At 31.2% G+C, this 24,893-nt stretch overlaps 2 protein-coding genes across 2 annotated transcripts; both read right to left on the bottom strand.

The window, feature by feature from the left end:
* Positions 1-7,196: 7,196 nt before the first annotated feature.
* On the bottom strand, positions 7,197-8,561 carry LOC114173240 (thioredoxin H2-like). Its single transcript, XM_028057505.1, has 3 exons — positions 8,360-8,561; positions 8,151-8,273; positions 7,197-7,613 (listed from the first exon to the last, which is right to left on the bottom strand). Exons 1-3 carry the CDS (start codon positions 8,498-8,500, stop codon positions 7,482-7,484), a joined length of 396 nt encoding a protein of 131 aa, XP_027913306.1. The 5' UTR covers positions 8,501-8,561; the 3' UTR covers positions 7,197-7,481.
* Positions 8,562-15,163: 6,602 nt separating this feature from the next.
* On the bottom strand, positions 15,164-22,646 carry LOC114173375. Its single transcript, XM_028057719.1, has 4 exons — positions 21,764-22,646; positions 21,471-21,661; positions 16,069-16,143; positions 15,164-15,995 (listed from the first exon to the last, which is right to left on the bottom strand). The coding sequence occupies exons 1-4, from the start codon at positions 22,425-22,427 to the stop codon at positions 15,603-15,605; spliced, it is 1,323 nt and encodes a 440-aa protein (XP_027913520.1). The 5' UTR covers positions 22,428-22,646; the 3' UTR covers positions 15,164-15,602.
* Between the last annotated feature and the right edge of the window lie 2,247 nt (positions 22,647-24,893).

The following is a 24,893-nucleotide window of genomic DNA, read 5'->3' as shown; positions in this document are numbered from 1 at the left end:
TAAATGGCGGCTAGCCATGAGCCATCTTCTTTACGGGAGTGGTCTATGTTCATCACAGCATCAAAATTTGATAAAAGGGGAGAACAAGACTATAAAGAATTTCGAGAAAAAAGAAGTAAAAGTACTTAGAAATGAAAGAAAAAAAAGGAATGAATTTGAGATTTTTCTTTTCTTTTTCATCAAATTAGAGATTTTTTTTAATACAAATTATTAAATTAACTAGACATGTTTGAAACCTTTTTTTCATTATAATTAATTTAAAATAGTGAAGAGACAAATAGGGATAGTACATCAAATGTGATTGAATTTGGTGATGCTTTACTCATTTAAATGAGTTTGAGTTATATGTATATTTAACTCACATAATTAATTTTCACTTTTGAATTTTTTTTAAGATTCTTTCTTTATTTTTTTCTAAAATAAAATTGTATTAACCATCTGTGTAACACCCCATTTAATTAAGCACGTGAAATTAAAGGAATGTTACGGAACGATAACATAAAAGCGCGGTCTGGGAGTTTTAAACTCGACTCCATACAATCCATGGCACACCACGATGCCCAAACGAAACTAGAGGAAAAGTTTACCAAAGTACATAAATCTAAGGACGAACAGATACATGGGTCGCAACCCTAAATAAACTCATACGGAAATATAAACTGGTCCACGCGGACTAGGCAGCGGAATCTCCACCCCCTGTTGCCTATGGGTGTTCCTCGCATCTGCTCACACCAATAAGTTGATGATCATCGTAAAAGAGAATACCACACAGCAGATCACACAACAAAGAAAGTAGGGTAAGCTACAAAATCATTTCATCAAAGGAGTCAGATACATATTCACAGTCCATCATACATACATCACACCAGCATGTTACGACCTTCCAAACAATACACTACGACTCGACTCGACTCATCCGGATACGTATAACTTGGTTGGATTTAGCGGACACTTGCACTTGTGGTGGATACCTCTGCTCACCCCCGAGCTATGTGTTACAAGTGTTATAATGAATCAATATTCCCTCACCACAAGGTTAGCCCTTAATGAATTTCGGGTCTCTTGCTACTCTCACCACAGGAGTCAGTCCGCTCTAAGTGAGACTAACTGACCCCTTAGAGTGTCAGGATGCGACCTTACATTGAATCCTTACCTAGTTATACAGATGGGGCACCACCATGGACACCCACTACCAGGGGCCATGGGATTACGTCCCGACCACTGAAGCGCAACCCCGGAGGTCTCACCTAGAGACCCCCAAGGAATCACACGCTAACACAGACCAACATTCGTAAATCAGCAAACAGATTCATCATGCATACACACAATTATATACACACACTTTCTCATGATTCATCACTTTCGTATCCTCAACCAAGCCATACCAACTCTTTATTCTCGAATCCAGAAGATGGAACTCCATCTCATATCGTTAACGTGCCACATCAATAACAACCCTTTCATGTCTCATGTTGAATTCATACCAACCCATTATTCCAATTTCATGAATCATCCCATACAATTCTCATGTTAAAATCGTGCCAACCCATTGTTCGCAATTCATGATTTACCTCACACATGCATGCTTATTTATCTCATACTCTCATCATAATACTTAAACTCGAACCATACATTCACCAACCAAGTCAAGAAAACAATCACACAGCGCCCTGCCTCGTCCAACACCTCGCTCAGGCCGAAGGATCTCGCTCAGGCGAGCCATGCTTGCTCAGGCGAGTCCCCTTCGCCTAGGCGAGGGCTCAAAAGGGCATCAGGAAAACCACGCGGGATCTCGCTTAGGCGAGACCCCTCTCGCCTGGGCGAGATACTCGCTCGCTCAAAAATACTGAGCGGCTCGCCTGGGCGAACTCTCGCGAAATCAGGGTTTGGACGAGTCCCCGCTAATCTCGCCCAAGCGAGCCAGTCTCGCCTAGGCGAGACTGGCTCGCTTGGGCGAGATTAGCAGGTCTCGCCACTGTTTTTCTGCAACAGTCCCTCGTACCAGCTCAATACTATATCCATACAGCAGATTTATGCATCCAATACCAATATAACATCACACCAACCATACAACCCGAAATGACAGCCACACTACGAAGAAAACGTGACATATGAGTAAGGTTTTAGCTTCCCTACCTGGAAACAGGGTCAACAAAAGTCTTGACGGCACGACAACGAGTACTGCAGCTCTAAGAGTGAACTAACGAGCTGAAAAACAAAAGGTAAAGGAACAAGGGCGCATTATTACTAAACTTTAATAGTGGAAAAAGTGGAGGGAGATCAATGGAAGCCATAAAATCTGGACAAGGACACTTATGTGGAGTAGGAACGGCTTGAACGAACTTGAATCGGTGAGGAGGCAAAAAACCCTAGCAGAAGTGCGGCTGCGGCTCTTAGGATCAGGAACAGTTTCTGAAATGAGGGAAATGTTAGGTTTAGTGCAGACCTAGTGACCTTATCTGTTGGGTCGGCCTTAGACCCACTTACAAGGGCAGTCCACTAACTTTAGGGCAGAAAAAAAAAAGATAATTTTTTTTTTAATGGTCCTTATACTCTGTATATCTTAAATTATTATTATTATTATTATTATTATTATTATTATTATTATTATTATTATTATTATTATAGATAGTGATATGATCTTTTTATATGAGTGTGCTATTCTAACTCGGTTTTGAAGAAAGTTGTTCATCCAATTACCACGATCATTAATATGATTGACTTTGGAAATTTACTTTTTTCTCAACTAAATAATAATTTTTAAAAATGAAACATAAAAACTATGCTTCAAATCCATGAACATGGAGTTGTTTGTTGATAAATAATTACAAATAAAGTTAATTTATTTTAATTAAAGAAAATTTACTTGATAAGGGCTTATTTTACTAAATATATGTAGGGCAAAAAAATATGAAAAATGAAATTTATGCAAAGGGAATAACACATGAATATTTTAATTTATTTGTATGATCTTATTTTATTTGATAAAATATTTTAAATTATAATTAATTTTTGAGAAAACAAAATAAATTAAAATAATTAAATTAACATCTATATATGATTACCTATACACGACACTATTTTTTTATTTTTATAGGCATATATAACTAACTTTGTTGAAATTTGTTTGCCCATCTTAGAACATCCCTTTCAAATTTTTTATTGTATTAACTATTTCTTATTAAAATACCTGCGCTATTTTATAATTTTGTAATTAGTAAACAACAAATGCTCTAATATAACAAATTAAACACTACACATAATTAAGTAAAAAGAGTAAAATCAATAACTCCAATAATTTTAAGAATAATTAAAAAAAATGATTTACGCATATGTAATATTACTAACTAAATTGTTTAACTTTTAAATATGAGTGAACAAGGCACAGGAATTTATATAAAGATAAGATATATAAAGTAAGGTTTAAAAAATGGTTATACCAATTTACTCATGTATTATCACCTCCTTTATGATTATGGTGTCAATTACGTTCAACTTACCAGTTACAGCATCCTAGAAATATATTTTGATTTTAGTAGAACATATATAACTAGAGATGGTAAATAAACCCGTCCATGTGGGTATTGTCCGAACCCGTCCCCGTTTTGACGGGGAATCCCCGCATTGACTGGGTATGGGTATGGGGAATCCCCGACTTTTTCAGTTGGGTATGGGGATGTACATATACCCGCCATAATATTCGTCCCCCCATATCTCCATTCTCGTTTAAATTATTAAAATATTCACAATTAATCAAGTAACTCCTATATATATATATATATATATTTTTTTTTTTTCTATTTTTTTTCTTTTAATTATTTCATTTGTCATGAAACTCATTCTCATCTCCAATATATTTTTTATCTTATCATAACCTTTATGTAATTATGTTAAAATGATGTATGTTAATAAAAAAAAATATTATGCCTCACATTTGAATATTTATATTATTTTTTAATATTTTTATTTATTATAAATTTTCCTTTCACATGAGAATGTTTATACTCTCAATTTAAGGTAATATAAAAAAATTCTTTACTTATTATTATTATTATTAATTTTTGTTTAATTTGAAAAACTCTTTTGTTTCATTAAAATAATTTTCGTTATTTTTCAACCATTAAGTATATATGTTGATATTTGAAAAGTTTTCTTAGTTCTCTAAGATATTTTTCGTCTTATCATACCTTAGTTATACATTTGATTTCCTTTGTGTGATTTTTTTTCGATAATCTCTCAAATTATTTCTAAAACACACATTTGTTAGTTTTTTAATATTTTTATTTATTGTTTTTATTTTTATCATGTAGAATAACATTTCGATATATTCTATCTAATTATTTTTTATTTTATAACTCATTATTAATCATAATGTAATTTTTTCACTTTAAATTCTGTTTGAAGTGGTTAAAATTATATATATATATATATATATATATATATATATATATATAATGATATTTAGGAATAGTATATGATAATTCACTACAAGAAAAACATGAAATGGTGACTGATTTAGTCAGTAACCCATATCAGTCACTATTTTTCGTCATTGGTGGTAGTAGTTGATTTATTGTCTGAATCAATGACTAAATTAGTGACTGATTCAATGATCGAATCGATACTTGATTTAGTGACCAATTTAATTACTAATTTATTTGTAATTTAATGAAAAATTTTTTGGTCACTAATGGTATTTCTATTTAATTTTAACCACTTCAAATGTAATTTAATAATTAGCTCTCTAAGGTATTTTTCATTTTATCATACCTTAATTATACATTTGATTTCCTTTGTGCGATTTCTTTCGATAGTCTCTCAAATTATTTCTAAAACACACATTTGTTAGTTTTTTAATATTTTTATTTATTGTTTATTTTCATCGTGTAGAATAATATTTTGATATATTCTATCTAATTATTTGTTATTTTATAACTCACTATTAATCATATTGTAATTTTTTTCACTTTAATTGTATAAATAACTTTTATTTACTGCAATATAAAAATTTAATGTAATTGCTATGAATATTTTTTTGTCACTATCTAACATATATTGAAGTTCAAAAGATACAAAATCTATGTCAAAATTTTATTATTATGTTTATTATTTGTTCTTTGTGTCATTTTGATCAAGTGATGTATTATAACTTTTATTAGTGTATAAAAAAGAGATTTATTATAATTTAAAAAATTGAAGTAAACAAACATTTAAAATATATTTTAATTTGAATATTTGTTTTCCTTTTATTATTATGTTTATTATTTGTTCTTTGTGTCATTTTGATCAAGTGATATATTATAACTTTTATTAGTGTATAAAAAAGAGATTCATTAGAATTTAAAAAATTTAAGTAAACAAACATTTAAAATATATTTTAATTTGAATATTTGTTTTCCTTTTATATTTTTTTGAAATATTTTTTAATTTTATCAACTAAGTTCATCAATGTTGTAGTTTGCAAATTTATTAAATGTTTTGGTTCACATGAAATTTTATTTGGTATTCTAATATAAAATATAAACAATTATAATTTATTTTAAGGTATTTGGCATCGAAGAAAATCCTCCTAATATTGAATATTTCATAATATTATTTTTTTTACCGTAATTCTTTTTCTTTTATAAGAATTAATATTGAAGTAATTAGAACACGGGTACGGGTATGGGTACGAGATTATACCCGTTATCCGGTGGGGATGGGGATGAATTTTTTATGCGGGGATGGGTATGAGATAGCGAAACCCGTCCCCGCCCCGTTGCCATCCCTATATATAACCATATAGAAATGGTAATAAATTCATATTCATAATACTCTGTTAGGTTTTAAAGAGGGGTTTCACTGGGGAAAACAACACCAATGAGATTTGAGCCTAACCACATAAGACACCACTCTCAATCCAAAACCTTAAGACGATGAGTTTATGGGCCTTGATCCTTATATGGTGCTTACTTTCTCATATCTAGTCAATGTGGAACTTAGACTCACATTTAGATTCTTAACATACTCAAATTTATTTCGATTTTGGTGAAAGATTATTACATTGATTAATTAATTGCTTACGTTTGTCTCGATTTTCATATATGTCTCGATTTTGATTATTTATAAGACAACGTATAATTATTTTTACTTTTTTTTTTAATTATTTGATTTTTATAATTTGATATTTTTATTTAACAATTTATATAATTATGGTATCTTCCTTTCACATTAATTATTTGATAATATTATATTTTATTTATTGTAGTTTTATTTTTTTATAAAAAATTTAATAAATATTCGAAACAGTGAGAAGCTAAGTACAAGTATAAATATATTCAATTTTCATATGACAAAATATTATAAAATTGGAGGAAGGGGGAATGTCTAAATAACACTTTCCTTCACAAAATAAAGTGAACTCAATAGCCCATAATCGAATAAGGCATCTTCACATGCTATGCACCCAACCAACTTCATGTTCATCAAAATGGTGAAGTTTGTGACAATTTCAATGACACTCAATAAAATTATGTGCTGTATAAAGGATGAATGGGACTAGTTTCTTACATTTTAATTAAATCATTTATTTGAATTTGAATCAAACTCCACAACCTTATAATATAAATACATATTAAAATGTACATTTTTCTTATAAAATAGGTTTAATTGTTTTTTTTATCCTCCAGGCATTCTAATAGTTTTAATCCTTCAAATTATCCAATTGTATTAATTAGGTCATCAAGGGGTAAAAAATGTGAGATTTTAGTCTCTCTCAAGTCTTTTATGTATAAATCTGTCATATGTCCATGTCATATAGCAAATTCTAATTGATAAAATATTTACAATACAAATATTTGAAGAACTCAATTCACATAATTGGAATCATTCTAAAAATATTTGTGATGCTTAAGAAACTCAAATGCCGTAATTAAAATTTAGAGAGACCAAAATGTATAATTAAATCTACAAAACATATTTTTACTTGTAAAAATTGATTTTTTGAGAGAATTTTACATTAATTAAAATTATCTTGTGAATAAATTTAACTTTTGAAAAGTTTAATATAACATCTTTTACAAATTAATGCATATACATAAACTAATTTTATTTTTTTAGAAAAATCATTATTTTTTGAATTTTTTTAAGTATTTTTGGAGGAGTTTATCGTTACAAAATATAACTTAAACATCGTAAAGAACCAATATTTAAACATATATACTAAGATACAACTTACTGTAATTAAAATAAGCATGCATCCATGCATGCATACACAACATATGCTACAGCTAGATTTACACACTCCATTGTCATGCTCATGCCAGAAAGCAACACCTTATCTCTCTCTCTCTCTCTCTCTCTCTCTCTCTCTCTCTCTCTATATATATATATATATATATATATATTATATACATAAAATATATATATTTATATACTCCAAAGTCATCCCAAATACTTTTTTATTACGGTAGGAGATAGATATGCATGCATGCATACAGTCATCAATTCCTGCGTTTCTCAATGAGCTTCTGCAACTCCTCCTTTTTGGCTCCCACCACCTTTTCCACCACTTTCCCTTTCTTTATCAGTATAAATGTTGGCATTGTTTGCACCTGGAAACCCTGTGCCACCTCCTGTTTCCATTCGTATATACATATATTATTTCTATCAATATATCATAAATATATGTTCCTTTTAACCAAAATGGTTCATATATATTTGCATATAGCAGTTTTTTTTATATTATTATGTCTTCATAGATCATTTTGAAAAATCGTTAGAAATAGGTTTAAAGCCTAACTCAATTCCACAAAATTGATTTGTAAGGTGAGGTTTGCACCTCACTTATATATTATGAAATTATCTTTTCATCTCGTGTATTTGGCTCTGATACCAAGTTAGAAGTGGGTTTAAAGCTTAACTCAACCTCATAAAACTGTCTTGTAAAATGAGATTTGCACCTCATTTATATATTATAAAATTATCTTATTTCTAATCAATATAGAAATTTCAACAAAAATTAAACTCTATAAGTAAAATTACGTTGAGACGAAGGTATATATATATATATATATATATATATATATATATATATATATATATATATATATATATATATATATATATATATATATATATATGTATTATGAAAGAAATTATGCGCATCATACCATCAACTCATCGACATCAATCTTAATGAACTCCACGTCTGTGTATTTTGCAGCAAACTCTTTTATTATTGGGTCCATGGTTTTGCAAGGTCCACACCACGTAGCAGTGAAGTCGATGACCAACTTTAACAATTTAAAAAACAGCATTAATTAATTGTCGTGTGTAATTAACCCATAATTGTAGCTGAGTTTAATTATATGAAACTTACGAGCTTGTTAGTTTCTTTGGAGGCATGAAAGTGTGCGTTCCATTTAGCAGTGGAATGGAAGGTGAGGATGAACGATGATGATGTTGATGATGAGTATGATGATTTTTCCACAAACTCAAAACTGGAAAAGTTGGCTCCCATGATGCTCAATGCAGCTTTGAATTAGTTTTGTAATGAGTAAAGTGTGTGTGTGTGTGTTATTTGTTAGAACTTAGGTCATTAACATTTGAACCTTATATAGAGCAACAAAGTATAGTGGTGAGAAAATATTATTAATTATGATTTTGTAAGCAAATGAGTGAGCACCACACACAAAGTACAGAATCACATTCTTTCAATTGAAGAGCTGTTAATGGATGCCTAGTTGCTCTACCTGATTTCTTACCATGCTTGTTTTTTCTTATCTCTTATTTGTTTCACCACGTTAAAAAGAATACGAGATTTATGGTTAATGTAAAATAAATAATTTTAATTATTTTAATAAAAAAATTGTGTTGAATAATCACTCGTAAACGTTCATTTAAGTCTACATTTTAATTTTGTAAATTTGATGCGAATTTTTATTAGGATGTGAACTTATAAAGTTTTATGAGTTATATTACAATATAAAATATTAGAAGTCATATAATTATAATATCAAATATTATGAGTTTCAGAAATTTGTAAAAATTGATTGTGAAAATATGAAAGCTATAAGATATAAGAGATATGTAAGAAGAACTTGTTATTTTATGTTATTCATATGAATGGGTTGAAATATTCCCCTTATTTATTATCAGATCAGTTAAATCAAACTAATTGTGTGTTTTTCATCTTTCATCGTATCTTACACAATGGTCAATCGAAAATCACATATGAACTAATTAAAAATAATTGTTACATGACTTTACGTGATTTTTTCTGAAAATAAAGTCACAAAATTATTGATTTAAGAATTTTCCCTTTTCGAATGCATATTTAAGTGGGATGCGAATTTAAATGAGTTCAAAGTTAAATGGATGTTTACATATATAAAGCATAATAAACTTATTCTATAGTTTTTAATTAAATTAATAAAAATTACTTATAAATTTTACATATTAATTACAAAACTTTACGTTAATGTGTGAAAATAAATAAATAAATTGATAGGATAAGATATTAACTATATTTTGTAACTTAAAAGATAACAAATCAATTAAAAGTACTCAAATTGATTCCGGAAGATGTTGAAATTTAATTAAGTCAATAGTTTATTAATTAATTAATTAATTACGGACGCAGCTAATTTTAGATTGAGTGGTGTGTGACGGTAGAGAAAAAGAACGATAAGTAAGAAAAAGACGAAATCTATCTATATTCCATTCCTATTTACACAATTTGATGCCAAAGCAGTAACTAACAACATTCGCACATACTAAGAAATTCAATTTAATCTTAAAGTGATTAAAGTTTTAATTTGTTTCTATTGGCTAAAACTTAAGTCAAATATTTACTTCAAGGCTTAATCAACTTCAATAATTGGATTTATAATTTGACTTCATACTATAATTGAAATTATTTTTTAAATTGATCTCCAAAATTAAATTAAAAACTAATTTAGACATTGATTATTTGATAACTAAAATTTTAATAACTAATGTTAGAAATTAAATTAGACTCTAATTTATAAACTAATTATAAATTTTTATTCATAATAAAAATTATTTTAAATATCCATAATCTTTAATTTATAAATTAGTATTTAAATTACTTAATATAATAATTATATATATATATATATATATATATATATATATATTCTTCTGGAGTCTCCATCATTTTTTTATGGATGCATCGTTAAATGAAGTTCTCTAATTAACTAAATACGAAATTAGGATCCGACAAAAGAAATTGGAAAACTGATTAAAGATGAAACTCTGTCATGAGTGAATATTTGCTTAGAAAAGAAATTAAAGTTATCTTTTTGGAAGAAAATGGAGATAGTTTATGTTTCCACACGACATCTAAGACTGTTTACAAGAAGAAATTATTCTTTTTCTCAATTCTTAAATTATGAATAAGACTAATTAACAATTTAAAAACAAAAGTTCAGGTGAATAAAAAAGTGACGAAGGATGCATTGGCATTTCTGCATGTAAAAGTGGATTATATGTGCTGTTATATCATCACAGAATCTAATTCCAGTCAATAGTTCCATCAGTTTTATAAAATATTGATTCCAGTTTTCATCTTTTTTTTCGAGTTCAATTGGGCACTATTAAATCATCTTGAGGGTAAAAATAAAAAATAAAAAATAAAGAGCATTTAATTATAGCATTTAAGTAGGAAAATTTTACTTGATAAATAAAATATCATTTACCCCTTTTACATTATTTTCTTAGTTTTTAAGTAAAGTGAATGTAAGAGAATATTGTAAATGAATTAAACCTTTGATATAGACCAATGAATAATTTTTTTTTTCAAAGTAAAGTAAAAATTGAACAACCACTACTACACCTTCTTGTTAAAGTCGCCACCAAATATTCTAGATATCTCCTATTAGTGACTAATTATCGGGCTGCACATGCCTCCATTTAGATTTTGATTATACATATATATATATATATATATATATATATATATATATATATATATGGCATATTTAAATTGTGTTTGGCTGCTCTAATTTTTCAATTATAACATTAGTATGAGTTATTTCGTTAATAAAAGTAATAACTAATAGCTTCAGTATAATTTTTTTCATATATAATATGATATCACTATATTTAAATTCTGATTAAAATATAACATTTTTTGTATATTAAAATATACGAAAATTGTTTGTGTGACTTTAGAGGGATATATATATATATATATATATATATATATATATATATATATATATATATATATATATATATATATATATATATATATATTAAATGGTGTAGTTGATATAATATTATCTTCGATATTATAATGAGAAAACTATGCATTCTCGAATTGGAAATAAAACACCACAATTTAATTAACTTAAATATTTTGATTTAATTTTTCAATCGCGTTGATTAGAGACGTTGAAGCTGAGGTTGAAAACCATTATCGAATATGTTCTGTTTCGTAATCCCAGAATATCATTCTTAAAATAAAATGATGCCTTTAAAAGACAACGAAAAGGAATAAAGTAAATCAGTTGAAAATAATATGACGTGTTTATTTTTCTAGAGAGGAATATAGTATAATACTAAAAAACCAGTATATTATTGATTAAAAATTATTAAAACCTAAAAACTATATTATAAGAAAACTCATAAAATGAGAAATATGCGAAAAAAAAAGAAAGTTATAATATTTAATAAGTTTTGGCTAATAATAAAAACGTGTTAAAATATGGAGAAGAGTATATTGCTAACATGTTTTGGTGAACATAAATCCGGAAGCACATGAAATCTGAAACATGAAGAGAATATTAAGAGTATATTCTTTTGAGTGGAAGGATTTGAGAAAGAGGGAGAAGATTGATTTGAGTGAATTTGAGGGTCAAGTTTATGTTATTTTTTTTAACGAATTTAGAGGTGATAGTAGAGTGAATTTGAGAGTAAATTTTGTAGAAGTTTGTGTACAATTTGACTAATGTGTCAAATAAAAAATAAAATTTAATTTATGGAAAAGTTAGATTACGAAATTGTCCTTAGTGTTAAATGTATTATAAAATGATAATTTGATAAATTGTAATTAATTTTGAATTTTTTTCTTCATAAAAAAAATATTAATGATATTTATTAATTGAAAAAAAAATGCTAGAATAGGATACACCCTTAACGGATCCGGATAAAAAAACAAAGCATATTGGAATCGGGTACATGATAAATGGAACCGAGTAAATGGTAAATGGAACCAGGTAAATAAAAAAAAATCTAGCAAATTAGAATCGGATACAAGTACAATATATTATTTCCATTACTTCTTCATAATCACATAAGTGACTGCTATCTCTATGAAGGAACAACAATGGTGGAATGTTACAAAGCTTGTGCATGCTATTAACCTCTCTCTTGTTATGCCAAAGCTTGGCAGAGTGGTAAAATGTCAAAGTTCTCTCTCAAATTTGTTCAAAATAACGGGATCCAAAATGCAACATAATCTCACAAATCGTCGTTTTTTATTCCTTTTCGAACACTTTTAATACTCGTAGATCATCACTCTCTGTCCCCTTACTACATTAATTATGTAAAAAAAACATACCCTAAGGTAATGGTTCTAAATAACAAAGCAATAAATATAACACTATTCAAACTAAAGTGTTTTTGGCAATATTGTTTGTTTGTGACATAAGCCAATCCTTATTAGTATCAAATAAAAGTAAGTGAGTGAAGTGAACATATACAGTAACAGAATATATACAGTAACGCTTGGAGTTTATAAATTAGTAAGTATTGTTGTGAAGTTGAGGTAATATAAAGAACAAAAGCTACTAACCAAATCATAGAGGAATGATCATAGATGTGCAAATATCCACTGAAGTTATAGAAATAATAATGGAGTGCACAATTATCATTCCTCAAATGACAATGTAAGTCTTAAGATTGACTATTGCATGATGTTTACAAGGGTGGGTGGCCAGAACAACAAATCTTGACTAAAAATGTTGGAAGGGTCAAAATAATATAATTTTTTATTCATTAAATTAGATTATTAGTATAATGTTTCAAAAAATAATTCCTTAAACTCAACAATTGGATTATTAGATTAGACCATTAGTATAATGTTTCAAAATATATAAAGAAGTAGAATGTATTTGTTCTCATCTTCATGAATAGCTTCTCTTTTATTATTTTAAAAAAATTAATCTATTATTTTATTTTTCATCTGTATAAATATATTTTTTCAAAGAATACAAATTTTTTTCTTATATATTCATAAAAAATGAATTTGTAAAAGGTTTGTAAGATAAAAAATCATGTTAATAACTCTTAAACTAATATTTTATTGTCAGGTAAGACGATAGAGAGTTACTTTTTTTTTCAAATGAGAAATAAAAAAATAATAATGAGTTTGTATCTAATTTTCTTTTCTTCAAAAACAAAAAAGAACACATGAGAATGAGAGATAAATACAATTTGTGAAAAATTAGAAAAAATTAGAAAGACAATAAGAAAGAAATAAAAAATATCTTAATAAATGTTTTGTTTAATTATTATTTTTTGTTTCTTTATTTGTCCAAAAATGTCTAGTTGATTGTCTAATGTTTTTTTAGTCTCAATTTGTTGAAAATTGAAATGGTTAATAGGAATGTTTTGTTTTGTTGGTGCAATTAACATAGTCCTAGTGTTAATTTTGATGAAAAATCTTTTGATCCACTTCAAAAAATTTAATAAAAATAACCAAATTACATCAACTTTTTAAAAATCGAAACCAAATTGAAACTAAAAAAACTAAATGACCAACTTTATTAAGATTAAAGGTTGTATTTTATAAAAGAAATAAAAAGTCACACAATTTAATTTTTATTAATTTCTAAAATATACTAAATATAATTTTTAAAAAAATTAAAAATATAAAAATATATATAATTTAAAAAAATTTCAAAAATATAAATATAATTAAAAAAATAAAAAATATACATAAAATTTTAAAAAAATATCAAAAATATTGGGGCCATGGCCCCTCCTGCCCTTTAAATTATCCGCCCCTACAACAAATGGTAGATAAACGTAAAAGACTAACTAACTCATGTATAAAGGAAGGAAATATCTGTTAAAAAATAATTTTATTATTACCATTTATATTATTATATGTTTTTTAGATCATAACATTTAACAATATACATATAAAGATTAATTAATTTAATTTTAAACATCAAATTACAAAGATAAAAGTACCTCTTAACAATATCCTGGAAAACCAGAAAAACATAATAAAAAATTATTGAACACTTTCACAAATATTATTCGACAAATATTATTTGATAGAAGGTATTTAAACTATAGTTTTATATATTATTCAACTAATGGTAGTTGCATTTGATGAAGTGTATCAAATGAATAATTAAGCTTTAACCGATGAATTTGTTATATAGAAAACTTTCTTTAAATTTAATTTCAACGTTCCTCCTCCTATAGTAGGATAAATAAAAAATAAAGATATATACAAAATTTTATATTGTTTCACTTAATCACAAATTATGTGTAGTTCTCGATCAATGAATTAATTCACTAAGTACTAAACAGACAAATGTTATGAAATACAACAAAAGTATACTTTTTCAAACCACTGCTAACTCAACATAAATACTTGTTCAACTCACGTCCACTCCTAAATATACTTTATACAAATCACTTCTAGTTTAAGTATGTGTCATTCATCACTTTTGGCTTAAATAAGTATTTTGGTTCAATGTCATTGTTCTTCATATTCTTTTGGTTCTCAATCACTTTTAGACCTCACTCTTTTGATTACCAATCACTAAGTTGGTTTGTGCTTTGATCATGCTTTAACTTGCCAGAAGATAAAATTGGTCACCATTGTCGTATGAGGATGAAACACTCTTCCTTCTAACTTGTTAAATTTGAACCTTAAAGCTTTAAGTTGGCTCAGAATATTAACCGTGTTTTTTGCACTAGGCATAGTCTCATACCCCTCTTCAAGGTTCACTTTATATAGTCAATTATTACACGAAATACATCTCTAATAGACTTATGGATGTAAAAGAAATGTTTAAGTTTTCATTTAAAATAACAGATTATGAGTTTGATTTTAGTTGTCACTAACAATAAAAACATTAGATTATAAGTACTAACATAATTGAATGGGTTTCATCTGTGCACAGATTCACACATCTACTCATCCAAACCATCGGCTAAAATCTTCATATCAACGAATATTGTATCATTTAACATGGGAAAACGTGATGGTTGTTGGAGGAGGAAAAAATACCCAACACAGACAGTAGTTGTAACATGCCTAACAAAGCACTGCTTTTGCAATTTGTGCCCTGAGGTAGAACCCACTGTATAATTAAAGTGCAACGGAAACATCTAGCTGCCTAAAGAAGAGAAGATCCCAGAACCAGAACATTAGACATTCGCATAGTTTCTTCCTGTGAGATTTCGGACAAAGGTCCACACTAACCACTGGACTACAAAATGGTGGAATCTAGACGACGGCGCTTCAAGTGTCAAAACAAAATTGTTCAAAACATGTTTCATGGCAGGCGAATAAAAATTGGTTTACCACTAAATAGTGACAGTAATAAGCACTATAAACAACCCATAATTCATCATTAATGCACCCCCACGTCACCTGCCACATGATTAACTTGACCACCCGCACCATGGTTGTTGTAATATCCACCACCTCTGCCTCCTCTTCCTCTGTTGTTATAGTAGTTCCTTGGATAATAATTTCCAGGCTGGTCGTAGTATGAATTGCGCCCGTTTTGGTAGCCTCCTCTGCCACCACCACTTCGACCTCCACGCCCATTTGAATAGCCACCACCCCTGCGACCACCTCCCCCACGACCGCCTCTATGGTTCTGATAACCCCCCCTCCTCGGATATGACTGCTGCTCCTTTGCCTCCAAATCTCGTTCATTCTGCTCTGCATCCGCTTGTGGGTTGCTCTGTTCCTGTTGAATTGACACCACTTCATTTGCATTTTCTGCTTCTACCTCATCCTGCAGTCACAAAATATCTTCAGCGTTACATCTACTTCAAACTCAGTCAAATATCCACCCAAATTATACAAACCTTCTGAAGCTCTCCTTCAGGATCAGTGTGATCGTCTTCGGATCCATGAACTTGAAAATTTGTAGTTCCTTCATCCTACAAAAAGCATATGGAACTTCTAAGCCAAAAGTATGCAGCATCCAAATTTCTTTTTTAGCTTCAATCACGAAGATTGTAAAATAAAGGGTTGTCATATTTCAGAGAAGAACGTGCCGAAATAAGAGTTGAAAAACAGATACAAACTTCATAAGGAAACGGAGTTATGCAATTATAATACTAAACCAGCCAATCACATTTGTATCATTGAAAAAATGTTGCAAAAAAAGAAGGAAGATGATAGTAAAAATAGAAACTATTTATTCAAATGGAGTAACTGAAACTTCAAACCATAATAAAAAATGTACTACTAATAAAAGATGTATTGTTCAAAGATTAAATGAAAATCCCAAACAGCTAAAAGCATACATTGGAATTGAACAAGGTGCAGAAACACAACTAAGAAATCTTTCTAAGATGTTAAGGAGCCAAAACTTCGGAATTGGTCAAACTAAGGTGTGAGTACTGTCATTCTTCCTAAGAATTCTTGCGCCAGACCATAATTTTGGAATTGAACCCCAAAGAATGGCATGCCTATATGCTGACGAACACCTTTAAACAAAAAACCAAGAGGAAACAAACTGGTTTAGTAATCAGGTTCGTAGTACAACAACTTCACGGACAAAGGTTTCCAAACAAGGAGCTGTGCTAAATACACATCAGAGAATACTACTCTTTTAAAAATCAACCCCCCTCACCAACCTAGAATATAGATAATTTTGACACAACTGCCCAACCAACAAATGCATACAAAAAACAGCCATTTGAACTACTCTGTTCAGCATAATAAAAGACAGCCTAAGAAAATTTCTTACTTTTCTACAATACTCCAATAAATTTTAAAGACACCAGGTCTTACAGATTAAATAGATAAAAGTTTACAAAATTAAGAATATCAGAGTAATAATTTGTTAACAAATAAGTGCTAGATGTGCTCTAAGTCATCCATTGGAATTCCAATCACGAAGAGAACAAGACTTGCTGTTTATAACAATGACTGTTCAATAAAACTAATCCAAGTAAAATTTAAAATGTATTATTAAATTTCAACAAAAGGACAGTATACGAAAACCTCAGCCAGTGATGAAACATTATTTATTTCTTGTTAATAATCATCTGGAAGTCAACCAATAAAAAGCACATTTGGCTGTCTAGTGTAGTCAACTGTCATCAAACTTTAAGCTTACATCTAAGATAAATATGTAACTTTAAGCTTACATCTTTGCACATACATAATAAGATAACTAGTTATTTGAGAGGAACAAACAGTTGAGCCAACTTACAAAACTTCACTACAATTCACGTTACGAATCATACGTTACTATCCTCCAGTTCTGCGATACTAATCGTTCAAAGAATTGTTTTTACTCCTGTATCGTGTTCATATCAAACGATTTGATTTTTGAATCAAATGAATCGCTTTGAATCACAACTTGAATCATAGCATATGCAGAGATGTTACTCGCTGTGGCACCTCTCACAGATGCTATTCTTGCTCTTTCAACGACAGATCTCATAGTGCCTCGTGGTGCAATGGCGGTGCCTTGCGGTGGCGACTCTCAAGGCATCAACATGGCAGCCATGACCCGCCCTTCCGCGCTCATGAGTAAAGAAGGATATTCTAGGTTTTTTAGTGGGCTGGAAATGGACATGCTTTTAACCTAAAAGTTTAGCCCATTAAGTTTAAAACATTCAAAACCCAGTTACTAAATGGTAACTCCCTTCAAAATTAAGCCAAAAGGAAAAAAAAGTGACTACCAAAATAGTCACTACAGCCAAAAATTTATTTTTTTGGTCAAATATTTATCAACCAATATATTATAAAACCTAACCCAATCCAATCATTATAATATTAACTTAATTTCAAACTAAATAATAGAGTTGTCAAAACAGATCAACCCATCCCGTTTCTGGCCAGACAAAATCAGGTTGAGCCAAGCCAACCTGACATCTATAAATGGGTTAAGAACTTGAACTTGTCCCGCATATGGGCGGGCTGGCCCCCCCCTTGTTTTTTTAGACATTTATCTTGTTGAAGAGAGTAAACATATGTGTGCAAAGACTGTAAACGTGGACTGGGCCAGGCCCACCATACCTATTTTCTAATTACTAAAAACCCTAGAAGCTTCTTGCTCTCCTTCATTACTCCGGGCAGACAGCCACCACATAAAAGTCCATCATCATTCACCATGGTCATGCCACCGTTCAACCTGTTAAGGCCATTACCATTGATATTGTCGTCGTCAGTAGGGTTCCTAATCAAAGTCGCCATTAGGGTTCTCCTTCACAACTTCTCTTTCTCGTTCTTCAGACCCTCCATTAGGGTTCTTAATCGAAGTCGTTGGAGCTAGAACCGCCGCTCTCCTTCCACTCAATACCAACACCGTTAAATCATTGTAGTCATTAGGGTTCCTCCTACTTCAACATGCAACTTCTCCTTTTCGTTCATTGTAGTCATTAGGGTTCCTCCTACTTCAACATGCAACTTCTCCTTTTCGTTCTTCTGATTTTATTTTGAATTTTCATTTCTGGTTGTGTTGGAGCGGGTTGGCCCGTGATGTAGTGAGTTGGCGGTCGGGTCTCTCGGGTTGGCGGGTAGACGGGTCCAAACACATGACCCAATCCACCTTTCTATGTCAGGTTTAGCAAGTCGGCTCATCAAGTCCGACCCATTTTGACACCTTTGCTATATAAGCACTCTATTTTAATGTAATTGTTATTATTAATTACATTTTACAAAACGATTTATGATACAAAACATAAGTTCTCCAATACATGATACGATTCACCATTCAACTACCATAGTGTCAACTACATTTTGCACAATACTCTAGTATCACCATTCAAATTGAAAAGACAAAAAAAACTGCATTTGCACACTCATAACCAGATTAACTGTGGCTTGGAACTTTTTAGTGCAATAAGCATATACACAAACCCACTTATAGGACTTCGGTATAACAATTTCCAAGAGATTCCCTAGTAAGTTATAATTTATAAGTCATTCACAGTTAGCACTTCAGTGGAAGGAGGGTTCCCTCCCAAGCCCTCTAAAATAATTCTGTACATAGATAGCCAAGTAGCAATCCATTATTGAGATTCTTTCAGTAACCCCTAAGACAAAAAATTTAACCATATCAACACTAACTCACCACTTAGAAACAGGTAATGCAACAGCATTTAATAGCTGGAAGCATGGAGCATAATACCCGAAAAAAAGGATTTCTGATTACAATATAAAAGAGCAAGTACCCGGTTATAAGATGTCAAGCATGGCAAAAAGACTCAAATATGTGAACCAAAGTTTAACAACAAGGCATAGCTAACACCGAAATTGCAAGCATTAAATATAACTAGAATTATTGATGGAAAACTGCCAAAAATTCACCGTAGACAATGGCGGATGATGTAGCAGCTCATCATGACAGAACCATGGCAAGTGTGTATTGCTGCAATGCAAAGGTAGAGTCAAATAGTCATAAATATCAAAGGGGATAAAACAGAGGTCGAGAGGTGGCCAAGTCAGAAAAGAGCAAGGTTGAGGCAGTGAGAAACAAGAACAAGATCAAAGAAGAGAGGTTGAATCAAAGAAAATAGGATAAATAATTGGGAGTGAGAAACAGGTAAGTGTGTCAGAGAACGGAAGAAAATGGAAATTGTAGTTGTCAGGCATCACAGGATGGAACCAAACATTAAGGGGTACTCATAAGTAATCACATGGTCGTTGGCCATCATGTAGTTGGAGTCTATTTTTAATGGTTGGGCATGGGTTGGATTGGGATTTTAGCGTATTTAAAGTTTGGAGCTAGAACTCGATCAGGTATTTAGGGTTTTTAAATGTAGAACTGGACTCAGATGAAAATGTCCAACCCAGATTCTCTACTCTTTCTCTCATCAGATTTCCACCAGTTCACCTCTCTTTTATCGTCCTCATATTTTACTATTATTCCATTCCTGTCATAACTACTGCTTTTTCACCAAGGCCACTACATAAAAAGCAGCCATCACACAAAAAGCCAACAAACCACCACCATAAAATGGCAGCCAATGTAAAATCTACTACCACAATAGGACATGGCAACTTTATAACAAAACTTCCTATAGTCAAAGACACAACATTCATGGATATAAATTTAATTACTCAAACAATTATTGGAACAAGGTCTCTTCATTATAATCTAATTCGAAAACAAATGGAAAATAACTTTTGTCCACTCCAAAAAGATAGTTCCCAGATGATCAAAGAAAATCACAAACAGAAAATATTTAGACACACCTGCATGAAATACCATCTGAAAGCAACAGGAACGAGACAGATCAGAGCCTCTTCATGTGCATACTTTATAACAATAATGGTTATAAATGTTACTAAAATTTTGCTAGGTTTGCAGGCATTCACCTAGATAGATAAGGCTTTCATTGTGGTTGTTATGCACTTATTGCAGATTTAATGTGTAGAACAAAATTCAAATGAATCAATATATGCATAGTAACAATGTACTTCAAGATGTGTGTATTTACACGTCCTTTAACTACTGCAAGGTGTCTCCGAACATATCAAGTGCTGATTCGTGACACATTTATTGCATAAGCCTACATTGTGATTATTACACATACATCTATAACATAATTATACATTTCTAAAAATTCATAATTCAAGATTCAAGATAGAAAACAAATTAATCATAGTCTCGAAACCTTTTATAGCTTAAGCAGAGTACAGTATATACCAAACCCCCACCCGCAATTTAGAAGCTAATGAGTAATTTCCCAACTTCTACGCTTTCTTCACCACCAGCACAACTCAACAGCTTATTCTTAACTTCACAACTACATTCTCCGAGTTATAGGGAAAAGGAAGCGTGTGCTTATTCATCTATAGGCATTCTTGAATAACTTCAAAGCTCATGAATAAAAGAGCAACATCACATAAGAACTAACGGGGTTTTCTACGAAACTAATAAAGACAATGAAATTATAATTCAATGTTGCCTGACCCTATTTATCAGCCGAAGAATTACAACAAACCAACTACCAAGCATCCTTCTAATATCCCTCCCCTCTTACCTGTACAACCATAGACCAAAAATGCCATTCAACAAAAGTTCTATTAGTTTCAAACAGCATTTTGTCCAGCCAACTGAATTAATATTGACAGCTAGGACATCCTCACTCATAATGCAGCCCAAAAAATTTAAGCTTTTTTTTCCAAAGCACCACACAGAAAGTCCAACCCATGAAATTAACTCAACCAACTTCAAATGCAAGCTACACATATCCAAACAAAAACTTCAAAGAAAAAAAATCCAGCAACATTATAATTATACCTTCTCCTGAGGCTGATAAACAGGTTGTTCCACTTCAACCGGAACCACAGACCCATGCACGGGAACATGGAAAGAAACGTAATTCCCCCCAGCAGCAGCCGCGGCGACTTCAACCGGAGCCTTCATCTCAGGAGTAGTAGTGAAGTACTCCGAAGACATTATCTTATTCAACTTCTCCCGCAATCCAGCATCTACAAAAATCGAAACCAAAAGGACCAGAAATAGTAACAAGTTAACAACCAAAACAAACAAAAAAACACCAAAAACACACGAGAAATAGAACAGAACCATACAAGTAACATCAGCATCAGGCCCGATGGACTGCTCCGACTTGGCAAGCCACAGCTTGGCGTGTTCTACGCAGCGCTGCAGCGCGTTCTTGTGGGAGAAGCTGGAGTCGGCGGGCCGAGAAACGAGCAGACCACGCAACGTGGAGATCGAATCCAAGTCCTTCTCGCCAAGCAGATCGGTAGCGTCGTCGGTGACGTAGTCGTAGGTCAAGCAGCATCCGCGCTCGTGCGTCCGGGTGAGCATGGTGGAGGCGAAGTCGCTCTTGACATCGAAGAGCGACCCGAAGTAGAGCAGGTTGAGGAGGTCCTCCACGACAACGTCATCCCCTGTGTGCTGCGGCGGCGGCTGCTCGAACGAGCCAGAGCTTTCTGCTAGGGTTTGGGTTGGGGCTTCAGCGCTTCGCGCGTTCGGCGCCGCTCCCTGGAGTTCCTCGGCTACCGCAGAGGCGAGGGGCTGCCGAAGCTTCTCGAACTCGTCGATGAGGGCGAGAATAGAGGGTTTGGTGCGGAGAAACTCTTCCTGCTCCTTGTTCAATGTTTTCCCCTGGGAGACGGCCTCTTCCATGGCGACGATGCGGTTCATCTTCTTGCGGAAGGCGCGGATTCGCTTGTTGATTAGGCTCATCACAGGGCCATCGGCGACGTCGGGGCTTGCGGTGGTCGCCATTTGCAACCAAAACCACCTCCTGCAGTTGGTCTTCTGGTCTTCCGCTCGAACCGAGGTTGCACGGTGCAGCCGCGGAGGGAGGGTTGTTCAACGGCGGAGAGAGAAAGAGTAGGTTGGGTTGGGCTGGGTTGGGTTTGTTGTGAAGAATACGGCGCCGTGTGCGAGTGAGTGTGTACTTTGGGTTTGGTAAGAGTTTATAAGGAGAGAGCTTTGTGTGCGCTATGATTCTGGGGTTTCGATTTTGTGTGTAGAACATTGGGAGGAACCGAGTGGGCCGAACTTGTCGGTTATGTGGCCTTGTTGGATTTTTGGATCCAATAAGACGTGGACACACCATATCTTTGTGCCAGCTGTGTAAAATGGATAGGTCCAATTAAACTGAAAAAACAGATAAAATGAGAATTCTCAATATTATTCTATTTGTTTCCCGTTAAGCAAATAATCTGTTTCTATTCAGTTATTTATAAAAATCATTTCTCCTATTAATTAATTTCAGGGCTTTCAATATTTTATTACATTTTGTGTCAGAGGATAAATCATAGAAAATTGTGTAAACAATGCTGAGTTTAGTTTTAAGAATGTAAAATTATTTTTTTAATATTTGAGAATCATAATTACCTGCGATAATCGTTTTTGAAAAAATAGTGTTATTACTGGAAATGATTAAATTGGAAATGATTAAATTATATCTTAATGGTTAAAATGATTGTTACAAATTATTTATGAGTTTTCTAGAAAGAGTGCTCGTTACAGTTTTCAATATTTTAATTCATTATTGTGTGAAATTATTTAATGGAAGTAAAAAATAATAATAATAAAACTTTATTTTATTTTGAAAACGTTAGATTTTCACGTGAGAATATTGAGAGTTGTAAGTTTGGTTTACTAAATGCATGTATTTGGTAAACATTAATTTATATATTAATTGTTAAGTTGTTAATTGAAAATATAGATAAAGTTTCCTATTTATATTTTTAGTTATATTATATTTATAAAATGTGTAAATATTTCTGTTAGTAAATAAATATATAGTAGAACTTTAGCAACTTTAAACAAATTTTAACAAATATTATTATTTAACACTAATTTAAAATAATAAGACACCAATATTATCAAATAAATTAAATTAATTTCAAACAATAATATACAGATATAAGTAAATAAATTAAAATATATTTGACTTATATAAGTATACAAATTTATATCATAATCATGAATAAATATATTATTTAGAAATGAATTTGAAGGTGTCTAACAAATTTAATGTGATTAATTGGGACAACAAATCAATAAAGTAAGAAACTAATCAATCAACTAAAAATATTTTTCAGACCTTAACTCTTAAGAAGAATTACAAACCCCACAAAAAAATAAGACATATATATGTAATTCACATAATGTTTTAATGTAGAAGTTAAATAAGTATAACATTATTTCATTGTTTCATTATTTTTGTTGTCTTAAAGTGTTGTGTATATTAATTATTGTTAAGAAACAGATATGTCTAATAGTTCAACCCAAAAAGGAATCTTCATTGATTAATGAGTTTTTCACTTGTTTAAGTTGAATATTGAAAGAGTCTTTAAGTTTTATAACTCAATTAATCAATTTCTCTTAAGTAAACCCACTTAGGAGGATTCCACTAATACAATTAGGATCTAAGAATTACAAGAACACATATATAATTCTAGAACCTAAAATCCAAGAACTTGATCTACCAATCAAGAACTCCCCTTAGGAGCAATGCATCCACGCAATTGCACCTAGGCCTACACTTCACACAATGAAGCAACTGTAATCAGAGATACAATCAAAATAAACAAGAAACGAATACACCTATGTTGTGCAGATTTGTCAATTTGCTCCTATATTCAAGCTAGACCCATCAAGGTAGAATCAACCATCAATCTCCTTGAATCTTCACTTGAATGATCTTCTAGAATGCTTAAGAACTTTGTGTCTCTTAGAGGGCTATTTCTCAAAATGAATTTAAGTGATCTGTAAATTTTCTCTCTAACTAAAACAGATTTCAGAAAACAGCTTTTATACAGAGTTCTCTGCTGTCATTAATGGATTAGGAATTTACCTAATCGATTATCGTGAGTGTATTTTTACTGCCTTAGTGCAGTACTCATAACTAATCCATTAGTTAAACAACTAATTAATTTATGATTGCACAAGCAAGAGTGTGATGGTTAATTACAACTTAATGCAGGCTTGATTTACATCTGATAATTTCATACAAACAGCCTAATGCACAGCCTAACTAAAACACGACTAATTCTAAACTGGTAATGCACATGAAGTGTAGCCTTGGACATCATCAAAACCATCTTCATATGAGTTGAAGTAGTTCCCCCTTTCAACAATCTCCCCCTTTTTGATGATGGCCAAAATATGTCCTGTAACATAGCAGCATTATGTGTCCTGCAATACAGAAACAAATAGCTTTTTCCCCCTTTTGAC

The sequence above is a fragment of the Vigna unguiculata genome, chromosome 2 (assembly GCF_004118075.2).
Source record: "Vigna unguiculata cultivar IT97K-499-35 chromosome 2, ASM411807v1, whole genome shotgun sequence".
NCBI lineage: Eukaryota > Viridiplantae > Streptophyta > Magnoliopsida > Fabales > Fabaceae > Vigna > Vigna unguiculata.
Note: the sequence above shows the minus strand (reverse complement) of the source record. Positions and strands in the feature narration are given on the sequence as shown.

What these genes read in the sequence shown, in the direction of transcription:
- LOC114173240 (XM_028057505.1), bottom strand. Translation starts at nt 8,500, where the DNA reads ATGGGAGCCAACTTTTCCAGTTTTGAGTTTGTGGAAAAATCATCATAC. An exon ending in CCAAAGAAACTAACAAGCTC is followed by an intron (nt 8,274 to 8,359) that starts GTAAGTTTCATA and finishes AAATTGTTAAAG; the next exon opens with TTGGTCATCGACTTCACTGC. An exon ending in TTGATGTCGATGAGTTGATG is followed by an intron (nt 7,614 to 8,150) that starts GTATGATGCGCA and finishes GAATGGAAACAG; the next exon opens with GAGGTGGCACAGGGTTTCCA.
- LOC114173375 (XM_028057719.1), bottom strand. Translation starts at nt 22,427, where the DNA reads ATGGCGACCACCGCAAGCCCCGACGTCGCCGATGGCCCTGTGATGAGC. An exon ending in GCCTGATGCTGATGTTACTT is followed by an intron (nt 21,662 to 21,763) that starts GTATGGTTCTGT and finishes CGATTTTTGTAG; the next exon opens with ATGCTGGATTGCGGGAGAAG. An exon ending in TTTATCAGCCTCAGGAGAAG is followed by an intron (nt 16,144 to 21,470) that starts GTATAATTATAA and finishes TGCTTTTTGTAG; the next exon opens with GATGAAGGAACTACAAATTT.